Below are 18,046 nucleotides of genomic sequence, written 5' to 3' on the forward strand. Positions count from 1 at the left end.
ACCCACTGGAGCAGGACAGAGCCACAGAACCCATGGAAATGCTGTTTTCCAAGTAAAGGGAATTGTTAGACAAGATGCAGAGCAGCTCAGAAGAGGAGGGGGAAAGTTTGAAGTGCATTTTGAGTACATGGAAAGGTAGGAAGGCAAAAGCTTCCTCCCAAGGAAAGGAAGGTACAGCTCCTTCAGCCACCTCCTCAGGCTCAGGATTAAATTGGTTTTCACCTGCTGGGACTGAGGTGGCTTTGTCTGACTCTGTCTCTTCATGACTCTTTGACCTCTTCCACTGCTGACGTCAAAGGACTCCACTGGGTGATTGCAAAACATCAAGAGGACAAACACGTGGATTTATTTAGGCACATCCAATCTTTAAGATAACATCTGACCTCAGGTTTTGTTCCCAGCTTACTGGAGTAAGCATTTTTTTTTTTGTACAGCTGCTTTGTTGACTTTTGCAAAGCTTCCAGCTGAGCCTTTCAGAGTTGCAAATCTGAGCAGAATCCCAGCTCAGGATGGGAAAGAACTTCAAGATCGAGAACCCAACCTCATCCTAATCCTATTACCCTATTTCTGATCACCCACCAATAAACCATGTTCCCAAGCACCACTTCCAGATGGTATTTAAACACATTCAGTGATGGAGACTCCACCACCTCCCTGGGGAGTCTGTTCCAGTGCTTAACAACCCTTCCTGTAAAGAAGTTTCTTCTGATCCTAAATCCTGAACCTAAATCTCCCCTGATGCAACTTGAGTCCATTTCCCCTTGTCCTGTCATCTGTCACCAGTGAGAAGAGACCAACCCCAGTCTCAAAACAATTTTCTTTCAGGTATTTGTAAAGAGGGATAAGGTCTCCTCTCAGCCTCCTTTCCCCAGACTCAGTAGGTCCTCACAGGAGATGTTTTCCAAACCCTCCCCCAGCTCTGCTGCCTTTCTTTGGACTTGCCCCAACAACTCAATGTCCTTTTTTTCTACCCCTCTGTGGCCGGGTGAGGCCACATCTGGAATCTTGTGTCCAGTTCTGGGCCCCTCAGTTCCAGAAGGACAGGGAACTGCTGGAGAGAGTCCAGGGCAGAGGCACCAAGGGGATGGAGGGAGTGGAACATCTCCTAGTGAGGAAAGGCTGAGGGAGCTGAGGGGCTCTTGGAGAAGAGGAGAATGAGGGGTGAGCTCAGGAATGTTTATAAATATGTAAGGGGAGAGAGCCAGGAGGATGGAGCCAGGAGCTTCTCAGGGATGTCCAGTGACAGGACAAGGGGCAATGGGTACAAACTGGTTCCATATAAATATTAGGAAGCACTTTACCTGTGAGGGTGAGGGAGCCCTGGCCCAGGCTACCCAGGGAGGTTGTGGAGTCTCCTTCTCTGGGGACATTCAAACCCCCCCTGGATGTGTCCCTGTGTCACCTGCTGGAGGTGACCCTGCTCTGGCAGGAAGGTTGCACTTCATGATCTTTTGAGGTCCCTTCCAACCCCTCACTTTCTGTGATTCTGTGTTGTGTTGCTCTGCCTGTGATAACTTCTCTCTCATTGGTAATTAAAAACTTCTCAGGGATGTCCAGTGACAGGACAAGGTACAGGGGGTATAAACTGGAGCACAGGAGGTTCCACATAAATATTAGGAAGAATGTTTTCCCTGTGAGGGTGAGGGAGCCCTGGCCCAGGCTACCCAGGGAGGTTGTGGAGTCTCCTTCTCTGGGGACATTCAAACCCCCCCTGGATGTGTCCCTGTGTCACCTGCTGGAGGTGACCCTGCTCTGGCAGGGGGGTTGCACTCAGTGATCTTTTGAGGTCCCTTCCAACCCCTCACTTTCTGTGATTCTTTTGGCATCGAGGTGCCCCCAAACTGAACACAAATGGTTGGATGTTGCCTCTCCCCAGTTCGAACACCTCCCACTGATTTTTGTCCAACCCTCAGCCTCTCATTTTCATGAGGAATCCAGACTTCTTGATAACCTTCTCTGTTATCCCAAGTGTGTTTTAATCTTATTGATCAAAAAGCACTCAGCCAGAAAAAATGAATGCAAACTTTGTGGCTACTCCTGAGGGTGTACTAAAAAAAAATAAAATGAAGTGTTCTTGGATCAGCAGGGTTGTATCAGCTTCCATCAAGCACTATTGCATCCAAGCAGACCTCATCCTTGCTGAAAGGCCTAAATATACATATAAAAAAAATGGGATGATAAAAAAGAGTTGGGGAGGAACCCAGAGCTCTGGTCTGTGTGGATCCCAGAAATAGAGGCAGAAGGAGAAGATGAGATCTAGAGGCAAAATTTGGTCTCCTGAGGAAGCAGCTGAAAAGAGGGATTCCTCATCTGGCCAGGAGCAGGGAGAGCAGTGGGGATGCTCTGAATGGTGCCAGGAGAAAGGTTTTAAACCCATCAGAACCTGGAATGTTTTCTGAATAAATGGAGAAGGTGTCACAGGGAGGAACCTCACCTGATGGCTGAGGAGGAATTCTGAAGCAGAGGAGCAGCAGCAAGCTGGGTGGCACGGAAGAGAACTGAGGATTTCAAGGGTGACTTGAGAAGTCAGGTCCTCAGGTAAAGATAAGTAAGAGGATTTTATCAAGTAAGAACCACAAACACCACTGCCATTTAAGCAGCTATGAAAAAAGATGCTAAACCAGAGGTTTATCTGCTGGAGGCATAAAAAAATGAAGTGTAGAGAAGAAGGTGGGGCAACCAAAGTGTCTGGTCCTAAGCCAATTTCCTAAATTAAGCTCTTGCTGAAGTGTTTTTTAGGACTGTAACTTGGTGGTGGTTAAGATGTCCAATGACTCAATTTAACCTCTTCCAAAAAAGAAGAAAACCTAAACCACTATGGCCAAGGAATGAAGGAAGAGCCCAAAAACCTGAGCTAAAGATAGAAGGGCATCCTGCTGCTCTTTCAGGGTTTGGGTTACAGGGAAAGCAGTGTTTAGTGCTAAAAATTCAATCAGCAAACCAAGAGAAAGCACAAGATGACTCCAAGCAGCTAAAGAGCTTAAGGGCTGGCAATGCTGCTGCTCAAATGAACAAATTCAGTCTCCAGACACATGGCACTTCTCCAGTTTTGTCTGAAATGTTGTTGCAGGTGCAGAAGTTGCCTTTTGACAGGGGCAAACACCCAGCTTGCATTCCCTTATTTCTGCAGCTATATCTGGAGGCAGATGGCACAAGCACAGAGCAAAAAAGAAATTGGGCTCCTGAGCCTAAAAAGCTGATTTTTTTTTTGTTGTTGCTTAAAAACCCAAAGCAGTTTCCTTCACAAAAAAAAGCAGAAAACATTTCTTGCATGCAAATGGCCCACACGAAACACACCTAAAACTCCAAACCAGTTCTTTTTAAGAGGTGAAAAACCTCATGGCAAGGGTGAAAAGCAAGCACAACACGAACATCAATATGCATGACATTTTTTGACACAGCTGAGTGCTAAATAACAGCAGTTTTGAGAAACTTGTGAGCCAAGTGGTGCTCATTTTGGTCTCCAGTTGTGGAATTAAATAAGTTTAATTTAGCCAAGAGCAAGCTAGGACTGGTTGGCATTTCTGTTCATTTTCACCATCACTAACAGGACAACAAACACCTTGAAAAAGGAAGGTTAGTGGCATGCAGGGTGGGTTTTCTTTTCACTCCAAAGAATAAAAAAGGACCTAGATACACTACCAAAAGGTTACATAAACTTCTGTACAAATACTGAGATAAACCTGAACCAAATCTACTACTTTTGCTGCCTTATATGACCACATTGTGATTTTTAATCTAATAAATGAATTATCTCACAGTGGTGAGTGACGGAGGCTGCAGAAGGATAAGCAACATCCCAACAGGCAGGGAATAAAAAAGATAATTAGATTTAAAGTCATCACAAGAAAGATAGTTCTGGAATATCTGGACAGAAAAAGGGGATCCTGGGACTTTCTGACATCATCTGGGCTGAAAAATAGTGATCACGTTTGGGTTCTTTTTACTAAAAACTCCAATTTTAATAGCAAAATACTTAAATCCCCAAAAATACTGAAGCTGGTGTCTAGCACCTGCTGTGACTGAAGCTCACCTTGCTCAAAGTACCCCTGAAAGGACCTGGACAGACTGGAGAGTTGGGCTGATTCCAATGGGACGAGGTTTAACACGGCCAAGTGCCGGGTCCTGCACTTTGGCCACAACAACCCCAAGCAGCGCTACAGGCTGGGCACAGAGTGGCAGAAAGGGAGCTGGGATTGGCAGGAAGCTGAAGAGGAGCCAGCAGTGTGCCCAGGTGGCCAAGAAGGCCAATGGCATCCTGGGCTGGCTGAGGAAGAGCGTGGCCAGCAGGTCCAGGGAAGGGATTCTGCCCCTGTGCTCAGCTCTGGGGAGGCCACAGCTTGAGTCCTGTGTCCAGTTCTGGGCCCCTCAGCCCCTCAGGAAGGAGCTTGAGGTGCTGGAGCAGGTCCAAAGGAGGCAAGTGGGCTGGTGAAGGGATCCAGCAGAGATGCTGTGAGGAGAGGCTGAGGGAGCTGGGGGTGTTGAGGCTGGAGAAGAGGAGGCTCAGGGGAGACCTCATCACTCTCTGCAACTCCCTGAAAGGAGGTTGGAGCCAGGGGGGGTTGCTCTCTTTTCCCAGGCAACTCTCAGCAAGACAAGAGGCCATGGTCTCAAGTTGTGCCAGGGGAGGTTTAGGTTGGAGATTGGAAAGAATTTCTTTCTGGAGAGGGTGATCAGGCATTGGAATGGGCTGCCCAGGGAAGGGGTGGATTCTCCGTGTCTGGAGCTATTTCCAAAGAGCCTGGATGTGGCACTGAGTGCCATGGGCTGGGAACCACGGGGGGAGCGGATCAAGGGTTGGACTCGATGATCTCTGAGGTCCCTTCCAACCCAGCCAGTTCTATGATTCTATGATTTGCACAACCCTATGCATGAAATAATTTACCCAGTTGGTTTTTAGGGGCTTGTTTATTTTTAATTCTGTTTCAATGAATATTTTTGGGGGGATCAGTGACCATTACAGCAAGAAATCTCCTCTGAAACCTCCTTGGCACACAGATTCTTGAAGCAGCTGATGCTCAAGATATTAGGACAGGGCTAGTGAAAAGGTTGTACATGTTTTTCCCATCTCTATTTTTGTTTGGAAGGACAGGACTCTTAAATGTCCTTTTTTTATTAGATGTCATGAACACAGTTTTGCTGCTCCAAATGTCTGATGGTTTTGTGTTAAGCTTCTCTGTTATAAAGCAAGAGATTACAAGCCACCAGTATTTTTATTTTTAAAATTTTCACCTTATTTTTTTAAAAGCTTTTCACCTTGTCACTAAAATAAATTTTTCCATTTTTGTTAATGTACTTCCCCTCTCATCCTCATTTCCTTAGCTATCACAGCAGCTACACTCACATCCCACTTTTCCAAAAATCTAGAATGTGTTTGGTTATAACTAGAAATACAGAAAAATTAGGTGATCAAGGTAAAAAAAAAAACCCAGCATATCTTGAATCAACTTTGACACAGAGAAATTGATTTCATACCTATTTTCAATGCAGTGTAAAAAAAAGAGGTATTTCTAAAGTGGCCACTTATTGCAAGTCTTACTTCTGCTCTCACCTGACTGGTAGAAACAGTGTTACCTGATTGTAAAAACCAATAAATAAATGTTTTTTTCAGTTTCAAATCAAATTGATTCCCTTAATTTTAAAATTCTCTTCAAATTAAAATGATATCCATTAAGTATCAGCCAATCCCAGCTCATTATCTTTAAGGTAAATCAGAAATGATGTTAATGTTCAACTCAGGAACTCCAGAGTGTGGACTTTCCCTTTTCTCCAAATTATTCTTTCAATACCAACCTCAAACATGGATGTTGGATGTCAGATCTTTATTTTAACCAGGATTGGGATGGGGGAAATTAAGTAAAATCAGTTTTAGTGATGCTGTGTGAACAAAGTTGGGGTTGTTCAGCCTGGAGAAGAGGAGGCTCCCAGGGGAGCTCAGAGCAACCTTCCAATATCTGAAGGGGCTCCAAGAAAGCTGGGGGAGGGCTTTGGACACGGGGGGGTAGGGAGAGGAGAAGGGAAATGGGTTAAAAGTTGGAGAGAAAGGGGAGATTGAGGTTGGAGATGGGGAAGAAATTCTGGAGTTTGAGGCTGGGGAGAGTCTGGGAGAGGTTGCCCAAGGAAGCTGTGGCTGCCTGGAAATTTTGAAGGCCAGGTTGGAAGGGACCTTCCAGCTCCTCCAGTTCCAACCCCTGCATGGCCAGGGACCCCTCCCACAGCCCAGGTTTCTCCAAGCCCCATCCAACCTGGGCTGAGACACTGCCAGGGATGGGGCAGCCACATCTCCTGTGTCAGCAGAGAAAAACAGTGAAGGAAAGAAAGAAGCTCTTCCCTCACACCTTAGAATCCCTGAATCTCAGGTGGGAAGGGACCTCAAGGCCCCTCTGCTCCAACCCTTTTAATATTATTATTGTTGATCTGAGCTGTCCCAGCATCCCATGGAGCTGAGACTTCCAACTTCCCCAAGTGGAGGAATCTCCCCCTTCCCCTGGGAGACCCTTCCAAGGTCTGACTGTCCTTAGGGGACACCCTGGAATAGGTTGAGAGAGTTGGGGGTGTTCAGCCTGGAGAAGAGAAGTTTCTGGGGAGCCCTTGAATCACCTTCCAGTGCCTGAAGGGGCTCCAGGAAAGCTGGGGAGGGACTTTGGACAAGGGCCTGGAGGGATGGGATGAGGAGGAAGGGTTTCCAGCTGCAAGAGGGGAGATGGAGAGGAGATGGGAAGGAGAAATTGTTTGGGGTGAGGGTGGTGAAACCCTGGAGTGGATTTCCCAAGGAAGCTGTGGCTGCCTCATCCCTGGCAGTGTCTCAGCTCAGGTTGGATGGGGCTTGGAGTGACCCGGGCTGTGGGAGGGGTCCCTGCCCATGGAATTGGGGTTGGATCTGGATGACTTTTAAGGTCCTTTCCAACCCAAACCATTCCATGAATCTCTGAAGTTAAGGAGGGATTGCAAAGCTTTGCCAGTTCCACCTACTGAACATTTCTTTGCTGAGTGGCTGAATTCCTCCTCAGCAATAGTTCTTAATGCTTTATGCATTGATAAAATTGAGTCAGAACATTTTGGCTGTGTTTAGCTTCATGGAAACTATAATTAAAAGCAATCACTTTACTCTGTTCTGCTTTTAAAGCACAGACTGCTTTATACACAGAAACAGAGCGTTCTCTGGACTTGCTAATTTAATTTTACATGAAGGGTTATTTTTACTTGAAGTTGATATTTCATGAGCTTTTCTGGATTGAAGTATTTATAGGAAACATCAAATATTTACATTCAATAACTATAGAAGCAGAACCTAACGTTATTTAGAAAACCAAGGTTTTTTTAAACACTCAGGCATGTTTAATACTAAACAAGTTTAAAATAAATTTTGAGTATTTAAATACATTCAGTAGTAAATGCTGGAATGTGTAAATACCCCTGCTCTGAATCCTGATTCCCTTTGAGACAGGAATTTCTGTTTACTTCCAAACTCCTGAGCAACTTCCAGAGGCCTTGCCACAAGGAAGAATTAGGTCTTTTTATAACTATACTTTGTATAAATAATATATTATATTGATTATGTTATATATATATATATATATATATATAATATCACATTATATTTTATATTTTATCTTGCATCATATCATATTACACTATATTATGTGTAATGTGTATATTATGTGTAATTATATATTACATATATTATGTCAATGTTATATTATATTACATATGTTATATTGTTATGTTATCTTATATTATTTAATACAAGCTGCTCAGAAATTAAAAATATTCTTCTGTAGTTCATCAACTGTAGCTTAGAATCATAGAAGCCTAGAATTGGCTGGGTTGGAAGGGACCTCAGAGATCATCAAGTCCAACCCTTGATCCACTCCCCCCGTGGTTCCCAGCCCATGGCACTCAGTGCCACATCCAGGCTCTTTGGAAATAGCTCCAGGCACGAAGAATCCACCCCTTCCCTGGGCAGCCCATTCCAATGCCTGATCACCCTCTCCAGAAAGAAATTCTTTCCAATCTCCAACCTAAACCTCCCCTGGCACAACTGCAGACCATGGCCTCTTGTCTTGCTGAGAGTTGCCTGGGAAAAGAGACCAACCCCCCCCTGGCTCCAACCTCCTTTCAGGGAGTTGCAGAGAGTGATGAGCTCTCCCCTGAGCCTCCTCTTCTCCAGCCTCAACACCCCCAGCTCCCTCAGCCTCTCCTCACAGCATCTCTGCTGGATCCCTTCCCCAGCCCACTTGCCTCCTTTGGACCTGCTCCAGCACCTCAAGCTCCTTCCTGAGGGGCTGAGGGGCCCAGAACTGGACACAGAACTCAAGCTGTGGCCTCCCCAGAGCTGAGCACAGGGGCAGAATCCCTTCCCTGGACCTGCTGGCCACGCTCTTCCTCAGCCAGCCCAGGATGCCATTGGCCTTCTTGGCCACCTGGCCACACTGCTGCCTCCTCTTCAGCTTCCTGCCAATCCCAGCTCCCTTTCTGCCACTCTGTGCCCAGCCTGCAGCTCCCCATGGGGTTCTTGTCTTGAACCTCATCCCACTGGGATCAGCCCAACTCTCCAGTCTCTCCAGGTCCCTCTGCAGAGCCCTCCTGCCTTCCAGCTGATCCACACTCCCCCCCAGCTTGAGGTCATCTGTGAATTTGCTGATGATGGACTCAATCCCCTCATCTAAATCCTCACTCAAGATATTAAACAGCACTGGGCCCAACACTGATCCCTGGGGGACACCACTAGTGACCGGCCGCCATTTGGATGCAGCCCCGTTCAGCACCACTCTCTGGGCCCGGCCCTCCAGCCAGTTCCTAACCCAGCACAGAGTGCTCCTGGCTGATCCATGGGCTGACAGCTTTTTCAGGAGGATGCTGTGGGAGACGGTGTCAAACGCTGTGGATGACAGTGAAGAGAAATTCATCCTTATTCTCACACTCCATCCACAAAATTTCTACATCCAGGTCATGAAGGGCAAAAACTTTCCCCCATCTCACCCAGAGATCTTTTTCTGCAGATGACAGTGAGAAAATCAATTTTTTTCCCCCATTTCCAAGCTGTCCTATGGATCTGGCAGCATTTTGGACTCACGTGCTCCAAGCCAACGAGAGCCTCAGTAATGTAACAGGGGAAACTCTGGTCAGGGGTGACACAGAGAGGAAAACAAAACAGGAAAAAAGCCCTCCAAAAAATAGAGTGTCAGCTTTTTGTTGCCACTCCCCACCCCACAGCCAAGCTTTTGGGCAGCTGCCTCATTTTCTCACCTGATAACAGGCAGGTCAAGGAAAAAGAACCTTTTCCACACAGGAAAGAGAGAAAAGCTGAAGTATTTCCTTTTTATGTTGCCTTTTTCTTGCAGCTCAGGCTTATCTGGGAAGCATGGGGACAGTGTTTTTGCAACACAAAGAGATTTCTGTGGGCTTAATCTATCTCCCTTGCCTCGTTGGGAGGATGTTTGATGATTAAAATGTCATATACTGAATATAGCAGCAGCCTCTGTGGAAGGTCAGCATGTGCTGACTGTTTTGTTTTTTTTTGCTGAAGGTGTTTCAAAAGACTTTCTTAGTTGTTTTCTTTTTTATATCTCCTCTGGCTATGCACAAAGGTTCATTTGGTGAATTTGTTTCTCGAAAGGATGAAAAGTCTTTAGGGATTGATCAATGATTTCTTCATTTCCTTAAGGGAAAAAGGGCTTATTAAAAAAAAAAGCAAAAAAAACCCCATTCTTTTAAAAAAATGGGAATTCATGTTAGTCAAAATTAGCTGAAGCACTCCATAATTTAGTGACATTAGCAAAGGTATAAAGTTAAGCTCAAGACAATTTTTTAAATAGTGGAAAAGAGCTGCTTGATGTTTTCTAGCAGACTTCTCTTTGTGGACACTCATCTCAGCCACTTTTAGTGTGATGCTGGGGAAACAAAAAAATTGAATATTGATAGAAAATAATTTCAGACCTACTCTTCTTAGGAACTGTCTCTTTCAGAGGTTCTGCCTGTGCACATGGAGAGTATTTTGAAAATAAACTGAGTTTTTGGACCTGACTCAAGGACTGCATGGGAATCCATTCTCTGGCAACAGCTCTCCCCTCTTAAAACCAAACTGAGGTGGACCATATAAATATGGTTTATATATATATATAAAATTAGAGTTCTAAAAAAGCATTTAGAGTTTTCCATGGAGGTGAGTTCCACATCCATGTTGTTGAAAACATTCTTCTTGCCTACAATGCTTAAAAATTCATTCCAGGAATACTTAAGTGCTCCTAATTTTGACTCCAGTCATAGGAATTTGAGGAGAGGCCATAATTTCTTCTTGGGAAAGGTTAATATTAAATATTTGAGTACATATCTTAATCTTGAGGGCCTTGAGCAAGCTGGGCTGGTGGGAGGTGTCCCTGCTCATACAGGGGGGATGGAACTGGAAACCAGTCTGGGATTCAGCACTCTACTTATATTTCTTCCAGTGTTCATTTTTTATGTGAAAATCACAGAATCACAGAATTTTTAGGGTTGGAAGGGACCCAAAAGCTCCTCCAGTTCCAACCCCTGGATGTGCAGGGACCCCTCCCACAGCCCAGGTTGCTCCAAGCCCCATCCAACCTGGCCTTAAAAACTTCCAGGGATGGGGTTTCATCACCCTCATGGTGAAGAACTTTTTCCTCACTTCCAGACTAAATCTCCTCTCCTCTAGTTTGAATCCATATCCAAAATTATCATGCATAATCCACAAAAAAAACCCCAAAAACCCAACCAAAACTGAAAGCCAACAGCCAATCTCTGCAGCTCATCTAGAAAGAATACGTGGCAAGAGAATGCTTGGTAATGGTTCTTCAATTAAACACTGTTTGATTAATTAGCAAACATACAATTTCTGACTCATTCAAAAGCCTGAGAAAAAGCCCTCATTCTCTTGCATTTATTGATGAAATCTGGTGAATGTGTAACCTGCAATTGCCCAGGCATAATTAAACAGCTCATAAAGATGCCTGCATCATTTGTTGATTTTGGGGAAAACTGAGCACAAGCAGCCAGAGGCTCAACAAAATAAAATGCAATGAAGAAATGCTGTAATTCCACAGCCCAAGTAAAGACTGAGGCCCCAGGACATCTGTAGACATGAAAAACCCAACCATTGCCTCCTTAAAAGCTCCTGAAGTCAAACACCACCAGCAGCCTATGCTGCCACACCACACAAGTGCCAAATCAAAGAATGATGTCATTTTAAAATGCTGATATTAAGAGTGAATTACAGTTGTATTTTACATAGGGATAGCCCCCTGGAAAATAATAATAAAAAAAAAGAATAAAATTAAATTAGTAGTGGGACAGCATTCCATCAGTGCATAAGAGCCTCCAGTTGTTAGACAAGCTTCCCCGTTCACATTAGAGAAGGAACCAGTTACACACAGCCCTATCTGGAGCTGTGAAATTTGAATTCATGCCCCCCCAAAAAGAGCAGAAGACCAATTGCAACCTTTGTGCAAGTGCAGAAGAGAAGAGGGAAGCTGCACCCCACAAATAACACAGTGAAAGGGCTTTTTTCTTCCTTAATTTATATCTCATTGTGCAATAAAATTAAACCTGTGATGCATTCAGTTGCCACCTCTAGGTGAGTGCAAACCCAGCCCCCAAACCACATGCACAGAAATGATGACACAAGTGTAAACACAACCAGATACCTCTGCTATGGTCATTCTCAGAGCACTGAGAGGTGAGGGCTCAATATCCACCAGCTGAACCGTGTTAAAACTCTGAGGCAGAGATTGCACAAGGAGGAAAACAGCAGCAAAGGTTAGAAGGGCAAAGACACCAAGATTCTGCTGGTAGGATTAAGAACAAGGAAAACCACACAAAGGAGCTGGAAGTAAAGGCAAACCAACAGTTTGTTAAAATAGGAAGGCAAAGGGAATTGTGTTACAGGTGTTAGGATGGCTGGAAAAATCATTTATGTACCTAGTAACAGGGTTCTTGTATTTAATCACCTGGAGATAAAGGCAGTCTAAGGCAGTTTATAGATTTCAAGTAATAAAAAGCTGCACCAGATTTAAGCTTTTTTAAAGATCTTGACTGGTTTTAAACTGTTATTTCTTAAAATAACCTTAGTTGTATTGGTGGGACATCAACAACCCATTTTCAGGGAAGTGCTGCTTGGAAATGCACTTTCAGACTGGTTTATTCAGTTTTAATGTCATTAATGATTTATCTGGAAGCAACATATGCAGCAAAATAATATTATCTGAGATCATTCTGGCATTCAATGTCTTTCTAAATCAATAATATATGTGTATGTGTAACTATTCACTGAGAAATTTAGAGGTGTATGGACACTTTATTTGGTCCAGCATCACACGTTGTAGTTGAGTAGCAGTGAAAATCAGTGAAAACTATGAGAATCTCACCAGCATGATAAAAAGCTAACAAAATGTAGCAAGAATTACATTGAAAGCAGGGAAACACAGAACTCTGAGTCACAAATCTGGAAGCAAAAGACAAAATTCAGCTCTTCTGTGAAAGATGTTGAGTCTGATGCTTGTGTTACCACCACCCACCTACTGCAAGCTGAGCTGGTGGAACCAAGGCACTTGCAATTTCTTTTCCAAAAATACAGCAAGAGGTTAAACAGTGAGCATCATTCTCTTGCTTATTTACAACAACATTCTTAAAAAGAGAGCAGAAGCAAATAAATCAAGGAATTCAGCAGGGCTCTTACAGTGTCACTGTCGCTTGGCTGGAACTGGAAAGGCTGAGGTTTGTGAAAAACTGAGTTTTCCTGCAAGAACAGCTGGAGATTGTAATCTCGCACCACCTGGGGAAAGAACAAAGCCCATTTAGATCCCTTATTTTGTAAAACTGAAAAACAAGTGGCAGGAAAATGAAGCAAACCACTCCCAACAGAGGCAGGAGCTCGAATGCAACGAGAGGAAATTGAGGATGGTTGGACCTGATGAATCATAGAATCATAGAATTGGCCGGGTTGGAAGGGACCTCAGAGATCCTCAAGTCCAACCCTTGATCCACTCCCCCCGTGGTTCCCAGCCCATGGCACTCAGTGCCACATCCAGGCTCTTTGGAAATAGCTCCAGACACGGAGAATCCACCCCTTCCCTGGGCAGCCCATTCCAATGCCTGATCACCCTCTCCAGAAAGAAATTCTTTCCAATCTCCAACCTAAACCTCCCCTGGCACAACTGCAGACCATGGCCTCTTGTCTTGCTGAGAGTTGCCTGAGAAAAGAGACCAACCCCCCCCTGGCTCCAACCTCCTTTCAGGGAGTTGCAGAGAGTGATGAGGTCTCCCCTGAGCCTCCTCTTCTCCAGCCTCAACACCCCCAGCTCCCTCAGCCTCTCCTCACAGCATCTCTGCTGGATCCCTTCCCCAGCCCACTTGCCTCCTTTGGACCTGCTCCAGCACCTCAAGCTCCTTCCTCAGCTGAGGGGCCCAGAACTGGACACAGGACTCAAGCTGTGGCCTCCCCAGAGCTGAGCACAGAGGCAGAATCCCTTCCCTGGACCTGCTGGCCACGCTCTTCCTGATCCAGCCCAGGATGCCATTGGCCTTCTTGGCCACCTGGCCACACTGCTGCCTCCTCTTCAGCTTTCTGCCAATCCAGACTCCCAGGTCCCTTTCTGCCTGGCTGCTCTCCAGCCACTCTGTCTCCAGCTTGTAGAACTGCATGGGGTTGTTGTGGCCAAAGTGCAGGACCCGGCACTTGGCCGTGTTGAACCTCATCCCATTGGGATCAGCCCAACTCTCCAGTCTCTCCAGGTCCCTCTGCAGAGCCCTCCTGCCTTCCAGCTGATCCACACTCCCCCCCAGCTTGGGGTCATCTGGGAATTTGCTGATGATGGACTCAATCCCCTCATCTAAATCCTCACTCAAGATATTAAACAGCACTGGGCCCAACACTGATCCCTGGGGGACACCACTAGTGACCGGCCGCCATTTGGATGCAGCCCCGTTCAGCACCACTCTCTGGGCCCGGCCCTCCAGCCAGTTCCTAACCCAGCACAGAGTGCTCCTGTCCAAGCTGTGGGCTGACAGCTTTTTCATGAGCCTCAAGGTCCTTTCCAACCACGAGGATTTTGTGCTCCTGGGCAAGGCAAGGCTCAGATATTCAGAAGTGATGGGTAGGACACACACAGGACAACAAAGAGCTAAAGAAAATTTGCCATTAACCTACAAAAAAGGAGAGGGGAAAGGATGTGGTGTCACTACCATACAGATTTTTCTCTCCTCTTGTGGGTAATTCCTTGCAGACAGCTCTTTCTGAAGAGCCTGATTTTCTGTCTGAAGAAATGCCTCATTTTACACAAATTATTAGTTGCAGAGGCTGAAAATACTATTTGAAATAACATGTGCAAAATCAGTTGCAAAAGTTCTCTCTTCATCTTAAATTGCTTTCAGAGGGAAAAAACCTCATAGCTTGCATTTTGCTAAAACAGAACCACTTCAGCTACTAAATTTGTTTAATGACACATTTCAGAGAGCATGGCATGTATCCCTAAACAAACCCCTTGTGTCACAACTTAGCACATATTTATAACAAAAAACTCAGTGATCACAGTATGAAAAAAATAGGATCACTGGTTGGAGAACTCCAGAGAGTGTTCACAGCTTCAATTGATGAAAATGCATAAATAGCAGCATCAAATTATAAGATTTCTACCAAACTGAGGGGTTTAATGTACAGAAGTGTATCATAGAGATGGTATTCATCCAGAAATAGCAGCATTAAGTATGACTGAGAATTCTGATTACAGAGTGTGTGCAATGGTAAATACAACATATTCTCTAATGCATCAAAATGTTGATGCTTGTGTTACCCAAATACTGAACTGTAAAAAAATTAATCTCCAGTTAAAGAAAGTAAATAAGCCCTCCAGGGCCAATAAAGCATTTATTTTAAACACTAAAGTACATAATTACTGCGCTGATTTGAGCAGCTGAACCTCAACACATTCAAATGTGGAGGAAACAGAGAGGGAAGGTGCAGAGGGAGCCTGCTTGAGGGATTCTCATAAATAGAAATTTGGAAAACACTGAAGGAGGAATCATCTGCAGCTTGAGCTGATCACAGGATGATAGAATCAAAGAAAGTTGAGGGTTTGAAGGGAGCTCTGGAGATGATCCAGTCCAACCCCCCTGTTAAATGGAAAAGACCTTAAAGATGGAGTCCAACCATAGAAGCATGTACATAACTTGTTTTGGTTTTAACCTCATGCCAATCACACTCTTTGTTTCTTTTTTCCTCTTCCATTCTCCAGTCTGTTTTGTCAAAGCACTTTATGACTACGAGGGCCAGACAGATGATGAGCTGTCCTTCCCAGAAGGAGCCATCATTCGGATCTTGAACAAGGAAAATCAAGATGATGATGGCTTTTGGGAAGGAGAATTCAATGGACGTGTTGGGGTGTTCCCATCAGTATTGGTTGAAGAGCTTACAGCTTCAGAAAATGGAGAGACTCAGTGGATTGGAGATATTCAGGTATGGCATGAGTGGAGGTGATAGCTTAGAGTCATAGAATCACAGAATCAGAGAATTTTAGGGGTTGGAAGGGAGCTCTGGAGCTGATCCAGTCCAACCCCCCTGTCCCAGCAGGATCCCCCAGGGCAGGACACACAGGAACACATCCGGGGGGGCTGGAAAATCTCCAGAGAAGGAGACTCCAGAACCTCTCTGGGCAGCCTGGGCCAGGGCTCCCTCAGCCTCACAGGGAAAAAGTTCCTCCTTCTCTTTCTGTGGAACTTCCCATCTTCCAGCTCCACTCCATTCTTCCTTGTCCTGTTCCTGGGCACCCCTGAACAGAGATTGTCCCCTTCCTCTTGCCCCCCAGCCCTCAGCTATTGATGGACATTCAGCAGATCCCCTCTCAGCCTTCTCTTCTCCAGCCTCAACAGCCCCAGGGCTCTCACTCTTTCTTCCCAGCAGAGATGCTCAAGTCCCCTCAGCACCCTCCCAGCTCTCCCTTGGCCTCTCTCCAGTAGATCCCAGTCTCTCCTCAACTGGGGAGCCCCAAACTGGAGCCAGGATTCCCAGTTTGGTCTCCCTAAGGCAGAGCAGAGGGGGAGCAGAACCTCCTTGGATCTGCTGGACACACTTTTCCTGATGCCCCCCAGCATCCCTCTTGGCCACCAGGACACATTGCTGACCCATGGAGACATATTAGATATATCCAATTTTTTCTCATATTTTTCCTGGTACTATTTCTGATTTTAAATAGAAGTGTTCAGCATGTTTTAAAAAGAAAACTATTTTCCAGTTGAGACTAAACATCACCTGAGGTTGTCCTGTGCATTCATGTCCAACCTTACTCCTGGTATTGTCTCTTTTTCCTTTATTTGAAGATAAAATTGAAAATACAGTCCCAGACCTTCTGAAGGTTTAGCCTCTTTTGGTTTTCTTTATTTCCCTCATTTCTCCACCTTCCTGACCCCTGGGGAATTTCCTCTCCCCTGGGACTCCAGGATGCTCAGCACCAACCACACCATGGAGATCATTTCTCTTCAATACTTCTGGTCCTCATAGCCCTTTGTGACCACCAGAGCACACACCTCTTGTGCTGTTTAAAATATGAAACTGTTTGAAACCAACTTCATTTAGAAGAAAACCAACCCAAAGTGGAGTTCCTGAGGCCATGAAGACCCAAACAGGGTTTGGAATGCTGTCAGCCTTCTCTGTAGACCTCTAAACTCAGAAGCTGCTGGGTCCTTCAAGGAGGAAAAATCATCTTTACAGCAGAGCTTGTGAGACATTTTGTCCCAAAGCAGCAATGTTTAGTTATAAATGAGATAACTGCTACCCCCAAGCATTTTGCACAAGATATCTGACACAAGAAAAAGGCTCCTCAGCAGCACAGGATTCTCAGGATTAAGCTGCAGTTTTCTTCAGATGAATTTCCTGTTATTCAGGGAATGAAGCCAATGCTCTCACACCATTTCTTTGTGCAGTCCATGGCAATTCAGATGTTAAAATAGACTTGAAATCAGATTTTAAACACATATCCCATCCAGAAAGAAAACACAGTCAGGGACAGGCAAAAATGACATTATTTACCCTAGGCTGGTGAAACTTTTTACCAAAAACTTCACAGGTATGTTATTCAAAACAGCAAATGAATCCCAAAAAATGCTCCAAAAAAGTTATATTTTTAAACAATTTTTTCACAAGAAGCACAAGTCTTGACTGACTGTTCAAGTGAAAAGGAAGATAAATTGAATTTTTATGCACCCAAGTGTCAGAGGGTAATATTTCCTGGACCTGCCAGAGGAATGACATGGGTGACCCCAACCTTGAAGTAATAAAACCCTCCAAAGCTGCAACAAAGGATGCTATGAAAAAAAACTTCTTTTTATACAGAAAACTGGGTTTAAGATGTCTCAGTCTGCATTGGGTGACTGAAAATATCCTAAGTAGATGACTCCAAGAAGCCACCTCTGGCTGTTTGACATTCCAGAGGTAAGGAAGTTCTCTGGGGAAGCAACTTGTCTCATTCTAGAACAAATATCATTTAATTCCATCCTGTAAACAGAAATATAGTTCAGATGGGGAAAGAAAAAAAAAAAGCAGCATTTCCACCAAGGCACTAAAGTGTAACCTTGTGATTTTGTACTTAAAACTAACAGAGAGCAGGGGAAGTATTAAAAAAAAAAAAAAAAGAAATATTTTAAATCTTTGCTTTGATGGCAGATTATTTTTATTCCAAATTATTAAATTGCTAAGAAATGTGTTATGTTTTCAAACACATGCATAGCTTCTGATGCACTTTCTGCTTTGGATCCACCAGACTTTTTGTTTATTTTTGGTTTTTTTGAGCTGATTCTTGCAACATAGAACTAAAGGAAATGCTGAAAGTTCCAAAGAAAGGATGAGTGAAGCCTCCATCTATGGAATGACACAATCACAGAATTATCAGTGGTGGAAGGGACCTCTAGAGATCGTTTACTCCAACTCTCCCCCTAAATCAGCATCACCTACAGCACATCACCCAGGATTAAATCCAGAGGGGTTTGAGTACTGACTCCAAAACCTCCCTGGGCAGGACATGTCTTGGCACCCTCATAG

The 18,046-nt window shown here is 44.6% G+C and overlaps 1 protein-coding gene across 1 annotated transcript in view; it reads right to left on the reverse strand.

Annotated features, from left to right (window-relative positions):
- Nucleotides 1-18,046, reverse strand: part of FCHSD2 (FCH and double SH3 domains 2) — a 226,197-nt gene that overhangs the window by 44,372 nt on the left and 163,779 nt on the right. The window contains exon 10 of the mRNA XM_030460209.1: nt 12,695-12,790. Coding sequence (XP_030316069.1) covers nt 12,695-12,790 — 96 coding nt within the window. The remainder of the gene's footprint in view (nt 1-12,694; nt 12,791-18,046) is intronic.

The sequence above is a fragment of the Calypte anna genome, chromosome 1 (assembly GCF_003957555.1).
Source record: "Calypte anna isolate BGI_N300 chromosome 1, bCalAnn1_v1.p, whole genome shotgun sequence".
Taxonomy (NCBI): Eukaryota; Metazoa; Chordata; class Aves; order Apodiformes; family Trochilidae; genus Calypte; species Calypte anna.